This window comes from Squalius cephalus, assembly GCF_949319135.1.
Source record: "Squalius cephalus genome assembly, chromosome: 10".
Lineage (NCBI taxonomy): Eukaryota > Metazoa > Chordata > Actinopteri > Cypriniformes > Leuciscidae > Squalius > Squalius cephalus.
Genome location: NC_137131.1, coordinates 33608240 through 33631089, shown reverse-complemented (window position 1 = coordinate 33631089; position 22850 = coordinate 33608240). Strand labels below are relative to the sequence as shown.

The 22850-nt window shown below is 37.4% G+C and overlaps 1 protein-coding gene across 2 annotated transcripts in view; it reads right to left on the bottom strand.

The window, feature by feature from the left end:
* The window catches only part of unc80 (unc-80 homolog (C. elegans)), a 76211-nt gene that overhangs the window by 18032 nt on the left and 35329 nt on the right, over positions 1-22850 (bottom strand). The window contains exons 21-42 of one of the 2 annotated variants that reach the window (XM_079883329.1): positions 21373-21520; positions 20749-20921; positions 20280-20492; positions 20021-20156; positions 19775-19908; positions 13840-14020; positions 13530-13742; positions 8547-8647; positions 8265-8465; positions 6913-7020; positions 6654-6792; positions 5602-5783; positions 5320-5451; positions 5003-5189; positions 2469-2600; positions 2213-2356; positions 2002-2102; positions 1830-1916; positions 662-845; positions 478-572; positions 269-358; positions 48-149 (exon numbers count right to left, since the gene is read on the bottom strand). In XM_079883329.1, the coding sequence (XP_079739455.1) occupies positions 48-149; positions 269-358; positions 478-572; positions 662-845; positions 1830-1916; positions 2002-2102; positions 2213-2356; positions 2469-2600; positions 5003-5189; positions 5320-5451; positions 5602-5783; positions 6654-6792; positions 6913-7020; positions 8265-8465; positions 8547-8647; positions 13530-13742; positions 13840-14020; positions 19775-19908; positions 20021-20156; positions 20280-20492; positions 20749-20921; positions 21373-21520 (3183 nt within the window). The remainder of the gene's footprint in view (positions 1-47; positions 150-268; positions 359-477; positions 573-661; positions 846-1829; positions 1917-2001; positions 2103-2212; positions 2357-2468; positions 2601-5002; positions 5190-5319; positions 5452-5601; positions 5784-6653; positions 6793-6912; positions 7021-8264; positions 8466-8546; positions 8648-13529; positions 13743-13839; positions 14021-19774; positions 19909-20020; positions 20157-20279; positions 20493-20748; positions 20922-21372; positions 21521-22850) is intronic. The other variant, XM_079883330.1, reaches the window with a different exon arrangement.

The following is a 22850-nucleotide window of genomic DNA, read 5'->3' as shown; positions in this document are numbered from 1 at the left end:
GTTCAGCAAAAACACTTTCTCCCTTGACTGAGATTCATAAAGCACACCTGTTTCTGAATGAGCTCTTGACCCTTCTCTGGAAGCATATGAACCAGGTTGAGCTGAGGAGACACTGATCTTCTGAAAGGGTAGATGTCTCGCACATAGGTCTGATGTAGAGATGCATACCAAATTTCAGCCAAAATACAAACATTCTAGTGTTTGCTACCAAGAATATCCAGTATGTATCTTTTGAAATGTCTAGATCTGTTCGAAAACTATAACCCACCTTGGCATAGTGGATAAGGTTCCAGCGCTTATCCATTAGAAAATAGTTAGCAGATCGAGCCTCTGGTATATTGAAGAACTCTAAACACTCCTGGCATGAAGACATTAAGCAAAACAAAGGGGAAAGGTTGTTCAATTGTGAAAATATAGCAACGCAACATCATTTAATAGCATGTCCATATTGAACAAATCTACAGATATTACAATGACCTTTAAAAGAGCTTCAAACTGGGTGTCTTCATGCACTGGTAACTGGGTAGGAATGTCACACTCATTCTGTCCATGAACGACCAGGGTTTTGGTTCCTAGGCACACAATTACAGGTTCAGTTATGAACATGAACAGGACACTAGTAAACTTATTTTCTGTATTGAGCGTAGCTGAAATATGCAACCTGGCATGGAGGCAGTAACCAGAAGCTTGACCTCACACTGTTCTTTCTTCATAGTCTGTTTAAGGTCTTTGAAAAAGAGCCCTTCTACATAACCCACCACCTCCCACAGAAAGGTCAATGTGGCTGATATGGCATCCATGCCCCACTCACAGGGAGTCCTTACGAAATACATGATCAAGCCCACCTTGGAAAAAATGAGAAAAATATCAGATTTCACATGTCTAGTATGAGACCCAGATCTGCACAATGAGATCCCTGAATCTCCATCCGTCACTCTAAAAGGGATAGTTCACCTAAAAAGGAAGATTCTGTCATCATTTACTCACCATTATGTCATTTCAGACTTTTTTGTTCATCTTCAAAACACAAATTAAGATATTTTTCATGAAATTTGAGAGGTTTCTGTCCCTCTATTAATAGTCCAGGTAACCAAAACTTAGAAGATCCAAAAAGGTTATAAAGGCATCGTAAAATAAATCCATATGAATCAAGTGGTTTAATCAAAGTCTTGTGAAGAAATATGATCCTTTTTATATGATGTACAGATTTAATTTAGGCTTTTATTCACATATAAACACAGACATAGAGCGCATCACATATGGCAAACATGAAAGCTCAAACGAAAACCAATGAGTTTTTTTCTAGCATGCACAAGCTTCCATGCTTACCATATGTGATGCGCTCTATGTCTGTGTGTTTACACGTGAATAAAAGCCTAAATTAAATCCGTTCATCATATCTCTTCACAAGACTTCATATGGATTTATTTTACCTTTATGAACTTTTTGGATCAATTTTATTCAATGGAGGGACAGAATCCTCGCAGGTTTCATTAAAAAAAATAATCTTAATTTTTGTTTTGAAGAATAGCCAAAGTCTTCTGGGTTTGGAATGACATGAGGGTAAGTAAATTATCACAGAATTTAAATTTTGGGTAAACTATCCCAAACAAAGATTCTTAAATGGTACTTTGTGTGAAGAACCTTTAACATTTTCTGTAATAGAAAAGTGTGCTTTACACTATAAAAATAATATTATATAAGGTTCCCTATGGCACAAAGATAAATGGTTTTTGGAATCCAAAATGGTTCTTCTATGGCATTGCTGTAAAACCCCCTTTTGGTTCTTTCTGCTGGTTGGTTTTCTTTTCATCATGCTAAAGTCTCACCAGATAGTTGAAAAGAATGTGCGAGGTCTGTGCAGGCAAATCCCCAATGTTAAGAAGCAGTTTCCTCAGCATGTACATCAGCTCATCCTGAGAACAATAACCATGTTTCATCATATAACAGCAAACGTTCATCTTTTATTCTCTGAAATAATGACTACTTAAGTGGTCTTACCTGTCTGTTACTGACTGTGAGTTTCTCCAGGAAGTGTCTAAGAACCAATGCTGGATCTTCAATCAGACAGTTCCACAAGACCTGCTGAGCAACAGCACATACTGTGGAAACACAAAACAAAAAAACAAAGTAGTAGTGTGAGGCTCTAAAAGAACAGTGGGTAAAAATGTTAATTAAATGGTTTGTCGGAAGATTCTTCCTTGCCTCTCACCTGCAACTCCATCTTCCCGAACTCCTCCATCTTCCATCAGGTGCACAATGGGCAGCACGGCAGCACATATGCATGGTGGGAAAACAGCCTGGGGCGGCTGCAGCATGTGGTGTGTTGGTGTGAGTTCCGTTGTGTTCTCATCATCTTGTAAGGTAAAACAAACCACATGAATAGCAAACAATAAAATCAATATGATTACCGGTAATGACTTTACTCCTAAATCTGTTGTAAATATGGAGAAGGTGACGCAGCTTACCTTCAGCACTGACCACTGAGCGCACGGACCACACAGAGCCTCTGCGAAAGGAGTAGTTTCTGTGAGAGTTACTGGAGGCACAGGAAGGGCTGGCGGACAGACGACGTGATGTCAGGTTCATCACATCTTCTACTGACAGAGAAGAGGATACCACAAGTTACATTTGCGCTCGATGGTGTTTTAAGCCCCCAATGGCTCCTTAGAGGCAGCTAACCCTACCCTCAACCTTAAACCTACCCATCCCTTCGCTGTCTGGAAGGCGCCGTTGGGGGCTTAAAACACCAAACACCTACATTTGCACAGTTAGCTCAGCTCTATGAACATGTTCTGAAAGCCCATATTTCAGGATCGATCACTGGGCTTAAAGTGAAATCAGTGTTTCAAAATCTAAAGAAGTCATGTCATTCATTGTTTTATTATTTACTTTTTATTATTTAAATGTTTTCTTTCTGGCACTTAAAGAGAGAGAGAGAGAGAGAGAGAAAAAAAGCTTGTTTAATTCTAAGACTATGTAAATACATTCACATGTGAAGTGTCCATGCGGTATTTACACACAAGCTGTGGGTTTGCTGTTGAGTCTAATTTAGTTTTTAATCGTTCAGTAAACAATCTATGCTCAAACAGTTCAGAAATTAAACCTGGTTAAAACATTTGGTAACACTTTATTTCGATAGTCCACTTTAGACCCTCTGTTAACTATAAGTAACTTTGCAGCTACATGTCAACTAACTGTCATTAGAGGATTAGTAGACTGTCTGCTTAATATTTGCTAACACTTTATTTTGTTGGTCCCCCAACATAAATTTTACTGACTATAAGTAACTTGGCAACTACAAGTCAACTTATTCTCCTAACCCGAACCCTATCACCTAACCTAACAGTCTACTAATACTCTAATGAGAGTTAGTTGACATGTAGTTGAAAAGTTACTTATAGTTAGCAGAATGTCTAAAGTGGACTATCGAAATAAAGTGTAACCAAAAATTTCAGCTGCTCATTTCTAATGTTGGGATTCTTTATATGCAGAGTTGCAGGTATTTCAGTGGAATTTGTATAAAGCATTGCTCAAACAGAATTCACTTTCAAACCGAGAGGCTATTTCAAGTATCCAAGACCAAGTCCTGTCTACTTGAATGGGGGAATCCTGAAATCTCAATAACTGCTTGTCGAATTCACATTTAAATAACATATTTCAAATCAGCAACACAATCTGACATGAACTGTCCCATAAACTGTTAACTAGCATTAAAAAAAAAAGTTTATTTTTCAGGCTGGACCAGCCAATGCGCATGTGCAGTCCAAAGCACGCGTCTCAAAACACTGTTTCTATGGCGAGCAGAGATTCTGACGGCAGCTGCAGTGATGCTATGACTTTACCAATCATCGACTGGCCCTTTTATTTAGAAGGTGGAACATGTTCTGCCATATTGCCTGTTGCACTTTCTCCTATTCATAAATAATATGAGTTTGTAGTCTTTGTACATCTAAAGTCTTTGGTTAAAATCAATGTTTTTCTGGACTGGGTTTTGTGTTATGGAAATTTACAGTATGTTTTCAAGTAAAATGAACCATTTTTTGTCACTTTATATTAGGTGTCTTTAACTACTACACACTTGCATAAAAAAACAGGTACAATGCACTTATTGTGTTCATGTTGTATTGTAAAACACTTTTGCCTCAATTGACTTTGGATACGGGTAAATTTTCGAGACAGGTTTGGTATGGTTAGGTTCAAGGGTTAGTTAAGGGGTAGTCTCAGCCTCAGACGTCACGCCCACAGACCGCTGGCTGAACGTCTGATGCATATGGCACACTTTTCTGGAAACACTTCAGGAGTTTTTGAAGTCGCAATCTGATTGGTTGAATTCTACAGGATGTCCAGGAGACGTGCGTGTCGCGTTCTTTATCGGTCCACCTGGAAACAAATGCCGTGACGCCAAAACCCCTCGTGGAAGAAGAAAGCCGTTGTGTTTACAACTGTGACAATGAGCGCTTACCAGACTCAACTAAACGCTGGATTTTCAAAAGTATGTGAAGTTCGTGGCTCCATTGTTGTAGTAAACTTGCACAACGTTCTTGAATGAATAATTTATTAGCATTTAATCATTTAATAATATTTATTATTAAACATGGCGCGGAACAAAAACGAACTGTGATTGATTGCGTTACATGTCAGTCACGTCCTCTTGGGCGTTCCTTGACCAAGAAAAGCTGCGATAGAGTCCAGACCTTCTGCCGTCAGTCTGAAGGTCTGGCTACGCGAGACTAGTTAAGGAGTAAGGGAATAGTCAACAGTGCCATTATAGATGTAATTACAACAATTAATTGCAGATGTAATTACATGCAGGTGTTTTTTAAATATATGTACAGTGTGAAATCATATTGTACACATTAAGTGTATCAAATGATTCATTTAAATGTTAGTACATAGTAGCTAAAAATGTAAAGTGGGACTACTCTTTTATCTGAAAAGATCAGGGAAATTAGATTCCTTATGATATAACCCGAACTAGTACAGCACAGAAATGACACACCCTCTTCTTCCTGCTCGGGCGGGGGACTACATGTAGGCTCATAGCAGGCCTCTTGAGCGATAGGGATGGCCGTGATGATGCTGGCCTCACGACCGAGCCTCCTCTTCTCTTCCTCCTGCTGCATGTTCTTCAGGATGTGCTCTGCCCGTTGGTGAGACCGAGACACTGCACGTGCCGAGAATGATTTCTGAAATGTACAGGGAGCAGAGGAAGAAATTAATGAGTGGCTAATAGGGAAATATCTTCTGTAAAATCGGTGCATGACCATTTTGCCTTAAGGCAGGATATGTTTGGTGTGGTGGGCCACTAAAACCTACAGACTGATCTTCACTAATTGCATCCGGAACAGTGCCTGCATTAACAGGAACCCATGGAGGGTCAAATATGGGCACACAGGGCATTCCCAGGATAGGAGAGGGCAGCGTGAAGTTAATGCTGGGTGGAGGAATCTATGAAACAACATGCACGCAGAGAGAAAGAGACTGTTATTATTTTGTTTTACAAATATCAAAACTTTTTTCAAAGAATAATATGCATAGAAATTAGAAGAAGCATACTGCAGTAAATTGCACTGTAAAATGTTTTCCCATCAATAATACCTTAAAAATCTGCTGAGCCCCCTCCTCCATCCGAGGCCACACTTGGTAACGGAATCTCCAGACAGTGTAGAATTTCAAAATGGAGTTAATTCTCTGACACGCTTCCTGGTGCTGAAATTCAGCCATCATCATCTCGGTCACTCCATCCGGCACCTTCACCGCGCACAGCAGGAACAGGGCAGCTGTGTGTGTTTGTATGATAATAATTAATGTATATAGAGAGAGACTCCATTTAAGAAATGGATGAATAAGCATATACCTGCTCCCTTCCAAACCCTAGGGAGTTGTCTTGCTGTCTACATTGTATATATAGGCAGCAACCTTTTAACATCCTAACCAAAATGTCAACAGCCACGTGTGGCAAACTCTCACAGTTCCAGATTGCAACAAAATTTGATGTTGCTGTATTTGATACTCTTATAATTAGCACAATTATAAGAGCACAATTTGATACACTTATTATCAGCACAAAAAAAGGCATACACGGAAACCTAGGTGTCCTAGAATATTTTTAGTTACATTATATGAATAATTTGATTTTATTTGTATAGCACTTATAGAATTTTAACTAATGAGTTAATTATAACTAATTTCTACTGATACTTTCCAAGCACTGAAAATACCTATATAAAATATTGTTAAAATTAAGCTTTAGTCATGTAAAGCTTAATTTATAATAAAATTTAAAGTTGGGGTAGTCTTTTCTTTCCTGTTGTGATGTATATCCAAGTGAAACTTCTCGGACAAGAAAAAATGTATGGTGGGACTTGATTTTGTCCAACCAGAATTTAATGGATTGTTGTCTTTTTGCAAGAGGGAGATGAATTTATTTTGATTAAAGATTATTAATGCACATGAATTAAACAAATATTAATGTGCATGGATAAATTATTTATAATAAATATTGCAAAAATAATAGTGCCCAAAATACATACCAAGTAGGCTGCCCACTACTATAACATGGTCATCAACATTACAAAATGAAAATTAGTTCTGCAATGCCTTAAATAGGATTATAGTAGATTCCCCAGCAAGGGAGGAGCCAGACAGACCTGCAGCTGCAGCCATATGCTCATCCACACTCAGCAGGAGCTCCCATGCTGCAGGCAGAATGTCTCCATACATGTCCTCAGTCAGGATAGGGGCTGCTTTTATGAGCAAGGACAGAGGGGCTGGAGACAGGCTCATTACCTAAAAAAACAGAACATAGCATACTTAACACTACTAACTCACAGTCTTTATGCATATGTAACAATAGCAACAGCTTGTACACCAGTAAAGTTCTCAGTGTAGTGGACAGAAAGGAGAGACCTGGTTGCGAATGTACTTTAGCATGCCAGTGTCTTTTTTCCCCTCAGCACTGCTGTCAGTGGGGCGTCTTTTCATGGATGGGGTCCGGAGGCAGGATTTGTCTGAACACTGAAACAAAAACAGGCAACACTTTATTTTGATGGTCCCTTTTGAACATTCTGTTGACTATAAATAACTTTGCAACTACATGTCAATGAACTCTTATTAGAGTATTAGTAGACTGTCTGCTTAATATCTACTAACACTTTATTGTGATGCTCCTTCAACAGACGATCTACTGGCTATAAATAACTTTGCAACTACATGTCAACTTATTCGAAGCCTAACCCTTCCAGTCTACTAATACTCTACTAACACTCTAATGAGAGGAAGTAGACATGTAGGTACAACGTTACATATAGTCAACAGAGTGTGTTAAAGGGACCATCAAAAATAAAGTGAAACCCAAAAAGCAATTATATTCTGTACTTGGGCAAGCTGATCTAAGAGGGCTCAGTTAGGTTGTCCCTTAGTCAACACATACTCTACAGTGCCAAAGCTCTTGAACTATTTACTTGGATATGGAATGAATATCTTTACACTGCAATGACAATTGCATAAATAATGTTAGGAGATTAATGTTTTAGAATACAAAATATACTAAAACAAGTCACTGTCTTAATAAATGAGTCATTGAATCAATTCAATTCAGTTCTATCAAAAGGATTGATTCATTCAGGAACAAAGCAAGTGAATGGGTCATTGAATCATTTGCTCAAATGATTCATTCAAAACATGGATTCATTCAGGAACTAAACACCACTGTGAACATTTCTATTGTGGCTTTGTTTAGAACTATTTCTGTTGGTAAAAAATAGCAAAATGAAATTGTGTCTAAAATGTAAATTACTTAACTTCTTGTTTATTAAACTGTTGTATAACATCAATATTAATATGATTTACAGTCGTGCTGTCTGATATTCTGGAAAAAACAGCACTCTTTATTGCACATGTGAAACTAATCAAGAAAGTTGTTATTAATATGAAAAACTAGGGGCATTTTTGCAGCCATATCTTGGATGTTGAGGGCATTTGTGCCCCAAAGCCCCATTAATTTCCAAACTGCTTACTTTTACTGTAAGGTGAAAATGAGGATCTACTCAGCCAGTGTCACTCAGTTGTTGCATGTAAATTCCTTCAAAAAGCACTTGAGTGTGTTTAGAGTTTTTAGAGGAATTATGTATAAAATTGGTACAAATGCTACATTGTGTCAGCACATTAATTAAACAACAACAACAAAAAAATCTAGTTTTATGTTTCTAGAATACTAGTTTGTACTTGGGGACCCCCTGGCACTGAATATTTTTAACCACCTCTTTGCTTTTTTTGGCACGGCCGCTGATATTGCCAGTGGCGCTGTTCTCTTTCAGGCTGTCCACTGTTTCTCCGTATAAAAGTTTGATGGCACGGACGAGCCGAGCACAGGAACGGCTGTGGTGCTGATAGCAGCGAGGGTGGCAGAAATCCACATGAGTGCAGATGAAACTCTGCTGGTTGCACAGCAGAATCATAATCTGGAAATTGAGAAAGATATGATAAACAAATATCCCACACATTTAGTTCACACAGGGAAAAGTCAGAATGCTGGCTCTTACGTGCAGCCATGACATGTTGCGATGGTAGTTGTCCTCTACACCCCCTGTGCTGCCAGGACCTTCAGGTTCAATGCTTGGCTCGCTAGCGCTCCAAGGGCTTCCTAAACAGATAACGCATACACTACTTTTCTTAATGTGTTGTACATTTTTTGTTTACTTATGTACAAGAAAGCCATTGTCTGTTTAAGCAATTTTTTATAGTATCTGTGACAAATCTTTTTAGATGTATCTGATCTCCATTTACTTCCCAAATATGAATTGTATAATTCATTAAATTATTTATTATTTAATTTTTATTGCGATCTTTATGTAAATCAAGCTAAAAATTCTAAAACAAAGGTTGGTAAAAAAAAAAAGATTTAGCTTGAATCAGAAATATAACAGCACAGCAGGCTGTTCTTTTCTTTTGAGGGTACTGCTTTCACTTAGAAAGAAATGGCTCTTATTTTTATTTATTTATTTTATTATTATTTTTTAGAAATTTCACCCCTCCTTTACCTCATACACTGCATACAGAAATATGCTATATATCTCTCACTCTGAAGTTTTAAAACAGCAGCACAAACATTTTAAAAAAGTGGAAAATATGTATGATATCATAGTTCAATATAACTCTTGACAAGCTTAGATTTCTGAGACACATTAAATAAAATGACTGCAAAATAGCCATCCAATTTGAACTCCCTTTACACACCTTGGGCCCTATCATACATCCGGCCCAATGCAGTGCCAGGCGCGGCGTTAAGTGTTTTTTGCTAGTTTCAGCCCGACGCAGTTATCTTTTTCACGTCCTGCGCCACGTTGTTTAAATAGCAAGTGCATTTGCGCTTATTTGTGCGCCCATGGGCGTGCTGGTCTGAAAACGAGGTGTGTTCAGGCGCATTAATGGCACGTTAAGATTTTGAGGCAACTGAAATAGACTGCACCATTGACCAACAAAAACCTGGTCTAAAGTCAATGGCGCAGAATTTTTATTTTGTTATTTAAAGAGCGTGTTAGTAACATGTGCCAATGCGCATACACTCTGCTTATTACACACACAGGGACCCCCAACAGCACACAAACTAGCCAAATATTAAAAATAAAAGGATTACAATGTAAAAGATTAATATTGTGTACATAAAGATATGGTGGAATCCGGCTTGTCCCGTAGATGGTCGGCCCGTAGATCTGCACAAGAGCAGATCCGTTTCCTCTCTGGAGACGCATTCTTTCCGCTTGCAAATTCCACCATGTAAATAGCAACCCGCCATGGTGCAAGCGCAACTGGCTTTTAAAGGGAATGGGAGATGAGACTCTGATTGGTTTATTGCAAGTTACGCCCAAAACACACCATTACTCATTTGGGCTGCATTTACACTGCAGGTCTTGATGCCCAATTCCGATTTGCTGACTATATCCGATTTTTTTGACGACCCGCTTCATCTTTTAAAAGTGACCCGTATCCGATATTTGCATTTACACTATACACTGCCAAAACAACCAAATGTAGACGTTCTGGCCCGGAAAATGAAGTAAAACAGCTCGATATGCAATGGATGCAGAATCAGACAAAATGATTAGTGATGCGCGGATCGTCATACCCGCGGGGTCTCTGTGGATAATCCGCGGATCGGGGGGGGGTCAATAGGCTAATAAAAATAACATTCTGATTAATTTCGGGTGGGTCGCGGGTGGATATGATAAATCATTAACGAAAATATTAACTATAGCCTACATTCTCTAAAATATGAGTATGTTCCATTCCAGTTTAAGTTTGGAGTAAAGCCATTAAGAAAATTAAATTCTGTCAAATAAATTTTGTTTTAAAGAAATGTTCATTTAAAAGCAGCGCTTATTCATCAGTCCGCTGTTGAAGGTGACGATCATCCATTTATAATCACGCGTAACAACACATACGAATGCATAATTTGACCATCGGGTACGGATACTTAAATCAGACAAAAATATTGGTGAGGGTGAGTGGCGGGTGGATGATTTGTTTTTGGCTGCGGATTCGGTGACGTTGGAGCTCATCCGCGCATCTCTAATTATCCAGTGTTTTGCTTTCCGCACTATTTTCAAAAATCAGCAAAACATTGCTCTCGTAAGGCGGAGAAAAAATTACTCCACTGTGTTGAGCCTTCGTCCTCCATCGCACCATTAATAAGTCATGTGATCATCCCTTGTTGCAGCCGCGGCGCTACCATTGGGCCCAGGTGGGCCTGGGCCCACCCATTTTAGGGTCCGGGCCCACCCATTTTCTACTATGGTTTTGTACGTTTCTTCATTCGGATCTATTTGCGATCCATTCCATTCTAAACAAACAACGCAGTTTACATGCTTTGTCCTAGTTACATTATTAATTAAGATAATAATTAATAAATGCACGCATAATTATCAGTGAACTTGATAAATATTGCAGATATGTTTTACATGCATGCACAAACAAATGCCTTTCAACTTGTGTGTGCAAAATTCAGAATAAAATGAATGTGCAGCAATTTGTACAAATAGAGAGTCTAGGTCTACTATACGTGTTGTAGCCATTAAATAAGCTTATTTAGTTTAATATTTGTTAAAATATTATAATGTTATTTTTTAATTTATGTTGATTATGAAAAGTGAACCGCACACACGAGTAGCCTACGCAATATCGAGAGACATGGAGCGGGTCAAACATGATTTTGACCACTTAATTAAGTTTTGTTTTGCAGAAAACGATTTTTTTAAGTGAATTTCGTTTTGTATAAATTGTATCTTAATTTTATTTATATTTTTTTTAATCAACCAATTGCCAAATACCAAAAAGGCTAGCAGACAACACAATCATGGAGGCGCCCGCGCGGTCACTTGCACTGCTCGTAAACAGGAGCGCATCTCATCCTAACTTAACGAAACTCAGCATATGCCTCACAGACATGAAATATATCTTAAGAAAGCTTGAAATGTCTTTTTAACAATTTAAAACGAAAAGAAATAGTCTACTCTCTGGTTATGTAATGATGTGCATTTCTCTCTATAGGCGCGTTCACTAGGCTACTGAGATGGCGATCGTCAACTTCATCTTTACAGCTGTTGTTGCTGTTAATAAACTAAAAATAATAGGCTTATAATTTTATTAAACAATAAATTAAATGAAATTTTAATTGTATTAAAAAATGACACCAAAAAAATCCTGTTTATCAATAGTGTGTGTGTCGGGGAAAAAAAAAAAAAAAAAGAAACAAAACCCTCAAAAACCCCACTGTCAGTGTTTTGTAAGGAACAGGCAAATATGTTCAATATAGCAGGAGACATTTTAAATTGTTAACTAATAAAACAGTTATTTTTTTATGTCAGTGTCGGCTATGAAGTTGACGACTCGCGATCTTCGCAGCGCCAGAGAGAAATGCACATTTCATTTCATACGAATTACATAAGCAGCGCAGCAGTCTGTTTTCTTTCGTTTTGAATTGTTCTGCTTAAAAGTAGACATTTCAAGCTATCTATATGTCTCAGGTCTGTGAGGCAATAGCTACCTATTATAGACCTACGCTGAGTTTCGGTTCATTTATGAGACGAGCTCCAGGTTCGCCAGCGCCTCCGTATCCTGATTATCTATTTTCTAATAGCCTATATTTAGCTACTTCTTATTAAATCCAGACAATTTGTTGATGAAACATCGATTAAAATTAAGATACAATTAATACAAAACGAAATTAAATTTAAAGACAGGATTTGTGCTTTCAGTTTGAGGTCTCTGTGAAAGTTTTAAAACATTATTTTAGTGCCGCTTTAGAGCGCTCACGTCAGTAGCGGAGAGCTGTCTGTTACTTTTTTTTGTGTGTGTGTGTGAAATACATTTCTAAAAAAATGCGACTTAGTCCAGTGCGGCTTAGGCATAGCCTATGTTTTTTTCTTCCTCGTGACGCATTTTTTGACTGATGTACGCGACTCCGGAGCGACTTATAAAATAGGCTACGGTAAGTTATTTATTCTTTTTGTGCAAATGTCCCATAAAGTCCCATCCTTTAAGGATTAATTTATGTCCCGTTGACCGGTCCATTGCATTACGAATAAAAGCAGAATCAATAAAGTAAAAAATGTGATGTGCAGTCAGGTGGTTTGAGTGTGTGCGCGTTTTTTGACGAGTTTTATAGTCTTGATATTGTTTCTTATTCAAAAGTGGTGACATGACGCCCCATCCCCCCCGCGCTGAAACGGAGATGAAGGGGAACCCGTTTTTTTTTTTTTTTTTTGGCTTATTTTAACTGGCCCATCCAGTTTTCTGGGGGCCCACCTACAATCAAAATCCTGGCGCCGCTAGTGCCTTGTTGACGTCCTTTTTTGACTCGCATTTACTGGGGAATATCCGATTTGTCTGCTTACATGGCAGACGCAAATGCACGTATCCGATTCATATCCGATTTATTACCACATATGAGTGAGGCCTGAATCCGATCTGAGAAAATCGGAATCCATGCGGTTTTTTCCTGCTTACACGTTCACCGGTCATATCCGATCTGTGCCACTTGAGAGGAAAAAATCGGAATTGGGTCACTTGAACCATGCAGTGTAAATGGGGCCGGAACAGGGACAACCCTTTTAGACCATGCGCCAACCATTTTTCCCGTCGTTACACTAGCAAAAGTTGATTCGGACACGGACACGCCCTAAGTGCACTTGCGCAGAGTGCTTTAGACCATGCATTTAGATTGCGCTTATCGTTAAAATAGGGCCCATTGTGTATTTTCACTTATAAAGTTCACACTTTAGTCATTACCTTTACAACTGACCATTAGGTCATAACATGTACGATTAGATATGTTTATTAAAAACATTACCTTTGTGTTTGTTGGATCAGCATATATTCTTTTAACCCATAGCCTACATTTTATTATTGACGCCATTATTAATGTCTTTCTAAATAATGTATTCTGCTTTGGCCATCTCCCCAATAACTACATTTACAAATGTAATAATAAAATAACTTCATAAAGGGCTGGAGAAGCATTGTCTGACCTATATCAGTGACAGTATCTCTACTCTGGGAGAGCAGCCGCTCCGAATCCACATCATTCTCAGACTCAGAGTCCTGTCTGGACATCTTAGTGCTTTTCAGACTCCCTGCCCGGCGGATAGAGGACAAAGAGCCTCCTTTCTTTATTCGGAAACTCCTTGCTCCTTTAATCTGTAGCAAACGAGAGCCACCAATACGGATCTTCCTAATCGGAGCTGGGGAGAGGAGATGAGACAAAATAAAAATGATAAATCATATTTTCAGCCTCTATCAAACATGTACATGCAGACAATTATTCTTTTTTCATTTTACCCAGTGGCTCTTGTGATGATTTCTTCTCCTCACAGCCAGTGTCAGACTTGAGGGTGTGGCTGCTGCTGTTCAAAGAATCGTGTCCATCTTCATCATCCAGGATTCCTGCAAAGCTGATCTTCCTCTCATAGCGGTGACGGCCTAGCTCAGGGTCCAGACGCAAGCGGCAGCTCTCTAAATCCTATAGGAGCCAAAATACAATCTTGATTTGGCAATTGTTTAACTGTGCGATGTAAGATCCGCTTACTATTCAATCATCAGCCAAGTAAACGCATTCACCAGGGATGTGCGCTATTAAGAATGGAATTGAGAGATTTAAATTCCAAATTAATTTCCTGCATTTAAAACATAGGTCACACTTTAGATTAGGGTCCAATTCTCACTAACTATTAACTACGACTTTTGCCTCAATAAACTCCTAATTACTGCTTATGAATAGTTAGTAAGGTAACTGTTAAGTTTAGGTATTGGGTAGGATTAGGAATGTAGAGTAAGGTCATATAAGTACTAATAAACAGCCAATATCCTAGTAATATGCATTATAATAAGCAACTAGTTAATAGTGGGAATTGGACCCTAAACTAAAGTGTTACCGAAATATGCATTTCCATAATATTTAATAAATTAACTTTTACTTAATTTCCCAGAATACATTACCCTGAATTTCCTTCTATTAAAATTCTGTCATTTTATCTTTCTGTCATTCCATTTCAACATTTTGTATTGTAGACAACTGAATTCAAATTCCAAATAATGAACTGAAAGGGAGACAAATCTTTAATTCTAAACTTCCTGCCATAAATATGATTAAATCGTTTCGTTTTAGTTAAATCGTTTTAGTAAAATTATGGCCAAGATGTTCTAATTTGTTAACTCAGTTTAGTTAAATCATACACATGATTTAACATTTAGGACCTTATCATTCCTTAGATAAGGACCTTATCATTCCTTAGGATAAGGACATTGTGATTAATGGCTATAGAGTTTTCCGTTGTGATCGTCTAAAGAAGGGGGGTGGTGTTGCAATTTATGTTAAGACTAAATTTAACACCAGGATCTTATTTTCTAAATCTATTGTTAAACAATTTGAGATCTTAGCATTAAATCTGGAAATAGCCAAAGGTCAGTATATTACTGTTATTGGCTGTTACAGACCCCCTCCTGAGGTTGTTGATGCCTTACCAAATTTAATGGAATTTTTAAATGAGCTTGATTATAGTGACACTGTAATAGTGTGAGATTTAAATTGGGACTGGTTATCCTCGGTGTCTGATGATTTTAAAAATCACTGTAATGGTTTAAATCTTACACAGATAATAAATAGTCCCACTAGACCTAATAACAGAAACTCTAACAAATCTACTCTTATTGACTTGTTTTTGACAAACACACCTCACAAAGTTTCAGATGTAGGTGTGTTTGCTAACGATTTGAGTGATCACTGTGTCATTGCAGCAGTAAGAAATACAAAACTGCCTAAGACTAAACCTAGGATAATTTTTAAAAGAAATTTGAGGCACTTCTGTGAACAAGCATTTTTACATGATTTGTCTTGTTTTGACTGGGACAGAATTGCACTTATTGACAATGTGGAGCTAGCTTGGAAATATTTTTATGATGGTTTTATTAGTATTGTGGACAAGCATGCTCCCTTTCAGAGGTTAAGAGTAAAGGGACGTGATAATGCGTGGTTTACCCCGGAGCTAGCTAATCTTCGGCAGAGAAACCAAGCCTGGGCTAAAGCCAGGCAGTCTGGGACAGATTCAGACTGGCTCAGTTTTAGACAGCTGCGTAATCGCTGTACATTTTTTATTAAAAAGGCAAAATCAGATTTTTATTTAGCAGCTACAACGGAAAACCTAAATAATCCTCAGAAATTCTGGAAAGCCCTGAAATCGGTATACACCTCAAATTGTCATAATGAATTACCTCCATGTATTATTAAGGACAAAGCCGTCATTTCTGAAAAGTCTGCAATTTTAGAGTGCTTTAATAAGCACTTTGTGGAAGCAGGATCCTTGTTTAAACGTCAGCTCCTCGCAAACAAATCAACTGTGACAAACAAACTGTTTAAATTCTTCAGTTCCGTCCCAGAAATCGGTGGCGAGTAAAGAGCCCTTTTGTCTAAAGTCTTTCTCTGTCGTAGATGTGCAAACAGCTCTTATTGCCTTGGACCCTAGTAAATCTCCTGGCCCTGATACTTTAGAGCCTTATTTTTTGCGAATAGCTGCTGATTTTATTGCTAAACCAATTACAATTATTTTTAAATCAAACCCTAGTCAACAATGAGATACCAAGAATTTGGAAATCGGCATATGTAGTCCCTCTTTTAAAGGGAGGAGATTCCTCGTGTTTGGATAATTATAGAGCACTTTCCAAATTACCGATTTTAGCTAAAGTTTTAGAAACATTGGTTGGTGATCAGTTAAAAGAATATTTGGTTGCCAATCATATTTTGTCTGACGTACAGTCTGGGTTTCGAAGGCAGCACAGTACTACTACTGCTGCAATGAAGGTCATTAATGACATTATTGAGGCAATGGATTGCAAGAACACTTGTGTAGCTCTTTTCATAGATTTAGCCAAAGCATTTGATACAGTGGACCATTGCATTTTACTGGAAAAGCTACGAAATATGGGTTTTTCTGATTGTACTGTTGATTGGTTTACTAATTATTTGGCAGATAGAACTCAGTGTGTTTATTTTGACAATTCTAAATCAGCAACTCTGAGTGTATCTTGTGGTGTACCGCAAGGATCAGTCTTGGGTCCAATTTTATTTACTATTTATATTAATAACTTGGGTGATGACATTTCTCAGGCTCATTTCCATTTTTATGCTGACGATACCGTTATTTATAGTAAGGCTGCAACTTTACACCAAGCTTTTTCTTATTTACAATCTGCTTTTAACCTTGTTCAGATCCAACTTTATCAGCTTAAACTAGTTTTGAATGTTGAGAAAACTAAGATTATGCTTTATTCAAAATCTAAGAAGTCTTTGGACAGTCTTCCAAGTATTTTTACTATACATGGTGAGCAGATCGAACAAGTCAAATTGTACAAATATTTGGGTGTATTAATCGACGATCAGCTCTCTTTTAAGTTGCACATTGATAAACTGGTACAAAAGCTCAAATTGAAAATAGGATTTTATTTTAGAAATAAAGCCTGTTTTTCTTGGAAAACCAGGAGGAGATTGGTTGCTGCCACCTTTCTCACTGCACTCGATTACGGTGATTTGCTTTAGAAATGCGCCTGATCGAAGTTTGTCTTTGTTGGATACTGTCTACCATAATGCATTAAGATTTGTGACTGGATGTAAGGCATCAGTACATCATTGTACCTTGTACAAAATGACAAACTGGCCCTCATTGTCAGTAATGAGACATATACATTGGCTTATTTTTATTTATAAGTCTATATTGGATATGCTTCCGTCTTATCTTTGCTCCTATATGTCACGTAATATCAGTTCTTATAATTTACGCTCTGGTAATTTGTACTTGTTAACTGTACCTACGGTTCGTACAGAGCTTGGTAAGAAGGCTTTTAGTTATGCAGCCCCAGCCACCTGGAACACATTACAGACTGATTTGCAATTGCGAACTCTGATTTCATTTGGTGAATTTAAACATTGCATGAAAGTGTTGGAAATAGATGCCATAAATTGTTGTCACTGTTTTTAAAATACCTAAATCCTTTTACACCTACAGGTGCAGGTCATATAATTAGAATATCATCAAAATGTTGATTTATTTCAGTAATTCCATTAAAAAAGTGAAACTTGTATATTATATAGACTCATATAGACTTTATTTGTTATAATTTTTGATGATTATAGCTTACAGCTTGTGAAAACCACAAAATCAAAATCTCAGAAAATTAGAATATTACATGAAATCACACAGTAATTACACAGTAATCCCATGGTCATTGAACCAGGTTTTGGTTATTTTGGCAGTGTGGGCAGGTGCAAATCCTGCTGGAAAATGAAGGAAGCATCTCCATAAAGCTTGTCTGCTGAAGGAAGCATGAAGTGCTCTGGAAATGTCCTGGTAGACGGCTGCGTTGAGTGGACAGCACAGTGGACCAACACCAGCCGATGACATGGCTCCCCAAACCAACACAGACTGTGGAAACTTCACACTGGACTTCAAGCATCTTGGATTGTGTGCCTCTCCATTCTTCCTCCAGACTCTGGGACCTTGGTTTCCAAATGAGATGCAAAATTTGCTCTCTTCAGAAAAGAGGACTTTGGTCCACTGTGCTTTATTAAATCCAGAGTCAACGCAGCCGTCTACCAGGACATTTCCAGAGCACTTCATGCTGACTTCATTTTCCAGCAGGATTTGCACCTGCCCACACTGCCAAAAGAACCAAAACCTGGTTCAATGACCATGGTATCACTGTGTAATTACTGTGTGATTTCATGTAATATTCTAATTTTCTGAGATTTTGATTTTGTGGTTTTCACAAGCTGTAAGCCATAATCATCAAAATTATAACAAATAAAGGCTTGAGATATCTCACTTTGCATGTAATGAGTCTATATAATATACAAGTTTCACTTTTTTAACTGAATTACTGAAATAAATCAACTTTTTGATGATATTCTAATTATATGACCAGCACCTGTATGGTAGGTATAAATTGTATTTTTAAGTAGTCTGATGTTGATGTGGTTTGTTTATGTATCTTGAGGATCTTGTTTAAATGTTTCTTGTTGTTGTACGTATGCTTGGTGATCATATTTGTAACTATGTGTTGTTAGTATGCTGCCATTTTGGCCAGGTCTCTCTTGCAAAAGAGGTTTTAAATCTCAATGAGATCATCTGGTTAAATAAAGGTTAAATAAATAAAATAAAAAAAACATGTTGTACTACTTTGTTCCCTCATTAATGTAACTAAAACAAGGGAACCAATAAGTACAACATGGCTAAGTTTTAACTAAAATTAGGGAACAAATTAATAATTTGTGGGAATTAAAGGGGCGGTCACACAACACTTTTCATTACATTGACTTCCATTTAAATGCATACAATTGCAAGAGATAGGACACACTATCCAAGTGAAGAAGTTATGCATTTTTGCTGCATTCAAAAGTACAAGTTTGGTGAACTCTGACCTGCAAATTCATGAAGATGTGTGACCAATAGAAGATTGATACGCCACAGAGTGACCTTTTAGCTAAATTAAAAGAACACAAACTTTAAATCTGCAGGATTGCAGTAAAGTGAAGCAGATTGCATATTTTTACAATTTTTATGTATTATATGTTGTATTATGTTTAAAAAAAAAAGAAACATTTTGCGACCATTCCAGTGTCCATAGAAATTTTGCATGCTCAAAGTCTAGTGTGACTGCAGTTTAATTCCTAATTTGTGTCCACAACATCCTGTGTCCAGTTTTTTTCCCCTGCATGTTTTACTGTATGAGGGGCTTCGTAATTAAAGGGATACTCCAACCAAAAATTCTCTTATCATTTACTCACCCTCATGCCCTCCCAGATGTATATGACTTTCTTTCTTCAGATGTACACAAACTGAGATTTTTTGAAAAATATTCCATCTCTGTGAGTCCATATAATGCAAGTGGATAGGTCTCTCAAAGTTGACACTTCAAAAGCAATGCCAAATGAACACGACGGTAATCCATACGACCCCAGTTGATGAATCAATGTCTTCTGAATGATAGGTGTGTATGTGCATTGTGAAACTCTGGTGACCCTCTCCTTGATGGAGAAGTGACCATCATCTGTGCTTCCATATCACTTCTAATTTTTTCTAAAATATCGGAAGGAAGAAAGTCTTATACATCTGTAATGACATAAGGGTGAGTAAATGATGAAAGAATTGTAATTTTTGGGTGAACTATCCCTTTAATCATGTCACATGAATGAATCTGTTCAGAGGGAGACAATACCAAAACTGACCACAAGGGGCTCTGTTCGGGGTCTGGGGAGACAGGGAAAAGTCTCCCGCAGGAAAGTGGTGATCTCCAGAAGCAGCTGACAAGCAGCCATCTTCAGAGCAAAAGGGCAGCCACACTTTGTAGGGTTGACGGTGTCTGTTGAAAGAATCATAAAAAAAAAAAACCATTAGCTAAATGTCGAAGTATTATTTTGGTTTTGAACATCATCTGTTTGTTTAATCTGAATTCATGTCATTTTCACTCTTACTGTCATCCAGATAATCTTCCTCCTCATCCTCCTTTTTCACACGCCTCTTGCTCTCTTCATCATAAATAAAACCCAAGATGTTGGCTGGACTCTCACTGTCTGAATGGCAAATTTCACTCAGCCGAGTGCCTATTGCCTTTTTGAGGATACATATATTAGATGCAACCAAATGCCACAAATGCATTTCTCAAAAATTATGTAAGAAGGTTTTCTGCAGGAAAGGCAAAATTTGCATATTTTTCAGATTAATGTGACTCACATCTCCCCACTGGTAAAATTGTTTGGCTGCATTCCACTGGAGCTTTGTGTTCCTCTTGTTTCCTGCTATAGGCGATCGTCCTCTAGACAGCCCTCTCTTAGTGATGTTCACATGGTGACCTTTCATCCACTCTGGCCAGTTACCACGGTTACAGCGATGCACAAAACGGGCACACTCCAGAAAAAGCGAGGCCCTTGCCACCACAGGGGCTTCCTGGGAGAGACATTTATCAAAATCAACATAATGTTCAGTTCCTTATTTTCTCTGAAAGAATCCAAATACTGATCTCAATTTCAAGCGGCAAAAACGTAACCACATAACAAAGATCTGAAAATACATTTCGGTACCCCTTTAAAGGACATAACAGGTTTCAAGTTTATGGTTATCATTTTATCTCTTTAGTCTAGCAGGTATGCTTCAAAAGTAATGTGACACCATTTTGTATATAAACAGAAGAATCCGAACTGACCAGGTCCAGCGCAGCAGCTAAAATCGAAGCATCTGGTATGGTTCCCGGCTCACAGCAGTTCAACAGGAACTGAAACCTCTTCATCCCCTGTCTGATTGCACCTAGATTCACAATATTCTTATTCTTTATGGCCTCCTGGCTGGCAGCCAAGCGCTCCTGGAATCCATGGCAACCTTGTCGGTGATACAGAATAGTGTCAGTACAAGGAGTGTAGCATCTGACAAGGTTTTAACAACTGAAAATAGCTGGTGAAATATGCATCTGGTGATATCGAATGAACATGCAAGTCTGTTTTTGTCCTTACAAGATCTACAAATCAAACCATGACTTGTGTATTTCCCCAAATATATATCTAATAACTATTAACTATTAACTTGGAGAGCTGAAGGTTCACGACAACTCTGACAAAGCTGTGGCGGGTCATGGTGCCAGGCCATAGGTCAGAAAACCACAGTTCCTCGTCCAGCGGATGGTTCTGACAAAGATGGACAAACACACAGAGAGCTGGCATGGAAGATGGTAGAGGAGTGTACCAGAAGCACAAGACACGTCAAGTACGGGCACACACACAAACAAACAGAGCGAATTGTGGGCGGGGGCAGGGGACGGCACCGAGGATTCTACCATCTTTCTCTTCTGTGTGGTGAATCTTGGAAGGGTTCCTCCGACCAGACCGCCATTTACCGAGCCGCTTGAAGAAATTCTCCTCTTCCTCTCGCCCATATTCAATAGCGTTACCCTCCGACAGCTTCACGGCACTGGTGAACTTGACCTGAGATGTACAGGAAAGACTCGGATCAAGGACTTGATGTCCAATAACTCTAGTGCAAAGCAAAACTGATTTTCTTCCATGAAGAGGTTCAGATTTATTCCCAAGAAAGAAATTAGGAGAGGCAGAAAAATTATATCATTAATGATCACAGTAATGATGGCAATGGCATAGTTTCTGGTGGGACATAATGATTATTTTCCCTCCTTGTGTGTATGATCATAAAATATTAGAATTAATTCATTTATTTTGTTTTGTGTGTGACTTTGTATAACAAAGTTTTAGTTTAAATGATTGAATATGTGTATGTTTTACAACATTATTGTTTGTTTGTAGAATAAGAAAACCAAATTAAGTATAAATCATAAAAAAGAAATCAGGTCAACTGTTTCTTGGGTGACTGTAATTATGCAGTTTTTTTTGGCTCAGTCTAATAATTTATTCAAAAATGCAATTCATACAACCAATGATTAAAATACTCATCTTCTAAGATGAATATGGTTTGGGGCATAAAGTTAAAAATGTCAAGGCAGTGTTATTTTAGTATCAATGATATACTATTATAGTTTTTGTTAATATTTTGAAATATCTAAAAATGTTGTAATTTTGTTTTCATTATATTTTAGTTTTCAGTTTTAGTTATTTACTTCATCTTAAACTAAACAAAAATTAGAAATATAATTACTAGCTGGAATAAAATAAACTTAGGTTATTTTATATTTTATTTGATTTCAGTTAGTTTAGTTTATTTCAAGTAATAAAAATGTTTATTTTATTTTATTTAATAACGATAATAACCCTGTGTCAAGGTGATACAATTGCATATCATAATGGAGAAAATAGCATATTATTATTATTATTATTATTATTATTATTATTATTATTACTACTACTATTATAATTTAGAAAAAAAAAATTATTTTAACAAAACTGCTGCACTGTTTATTAATATTGGTCAAGTTGTGCAACCAACAAATTCATGTGGTTTATCTAGCATGCAGAAAAATATGAAATATGATAGCATATAGAGGATCCCTGTGATGAGTCTCTGACAAAATCTGATTATTTTACCTTTTTATGACATGCTTAGGTTAGTTCAGGTTGTAAATTGTGGTGCAACTCTCCAAAACCTGGTAATATATATGAACTAACAATACATAATATTGGTAAAATATACTTTTTACCTCGAAAAATATATATTTGAAATCTTGTTTGAATATAATGATTAAGTAATGAGCAATAAGAGAGAGCACTCACATGCATTCAAAGTATAAGGAAAGTATGTTATTACTTTTTATGATGGTCACTCACACCACATGACATTTTATTGAAT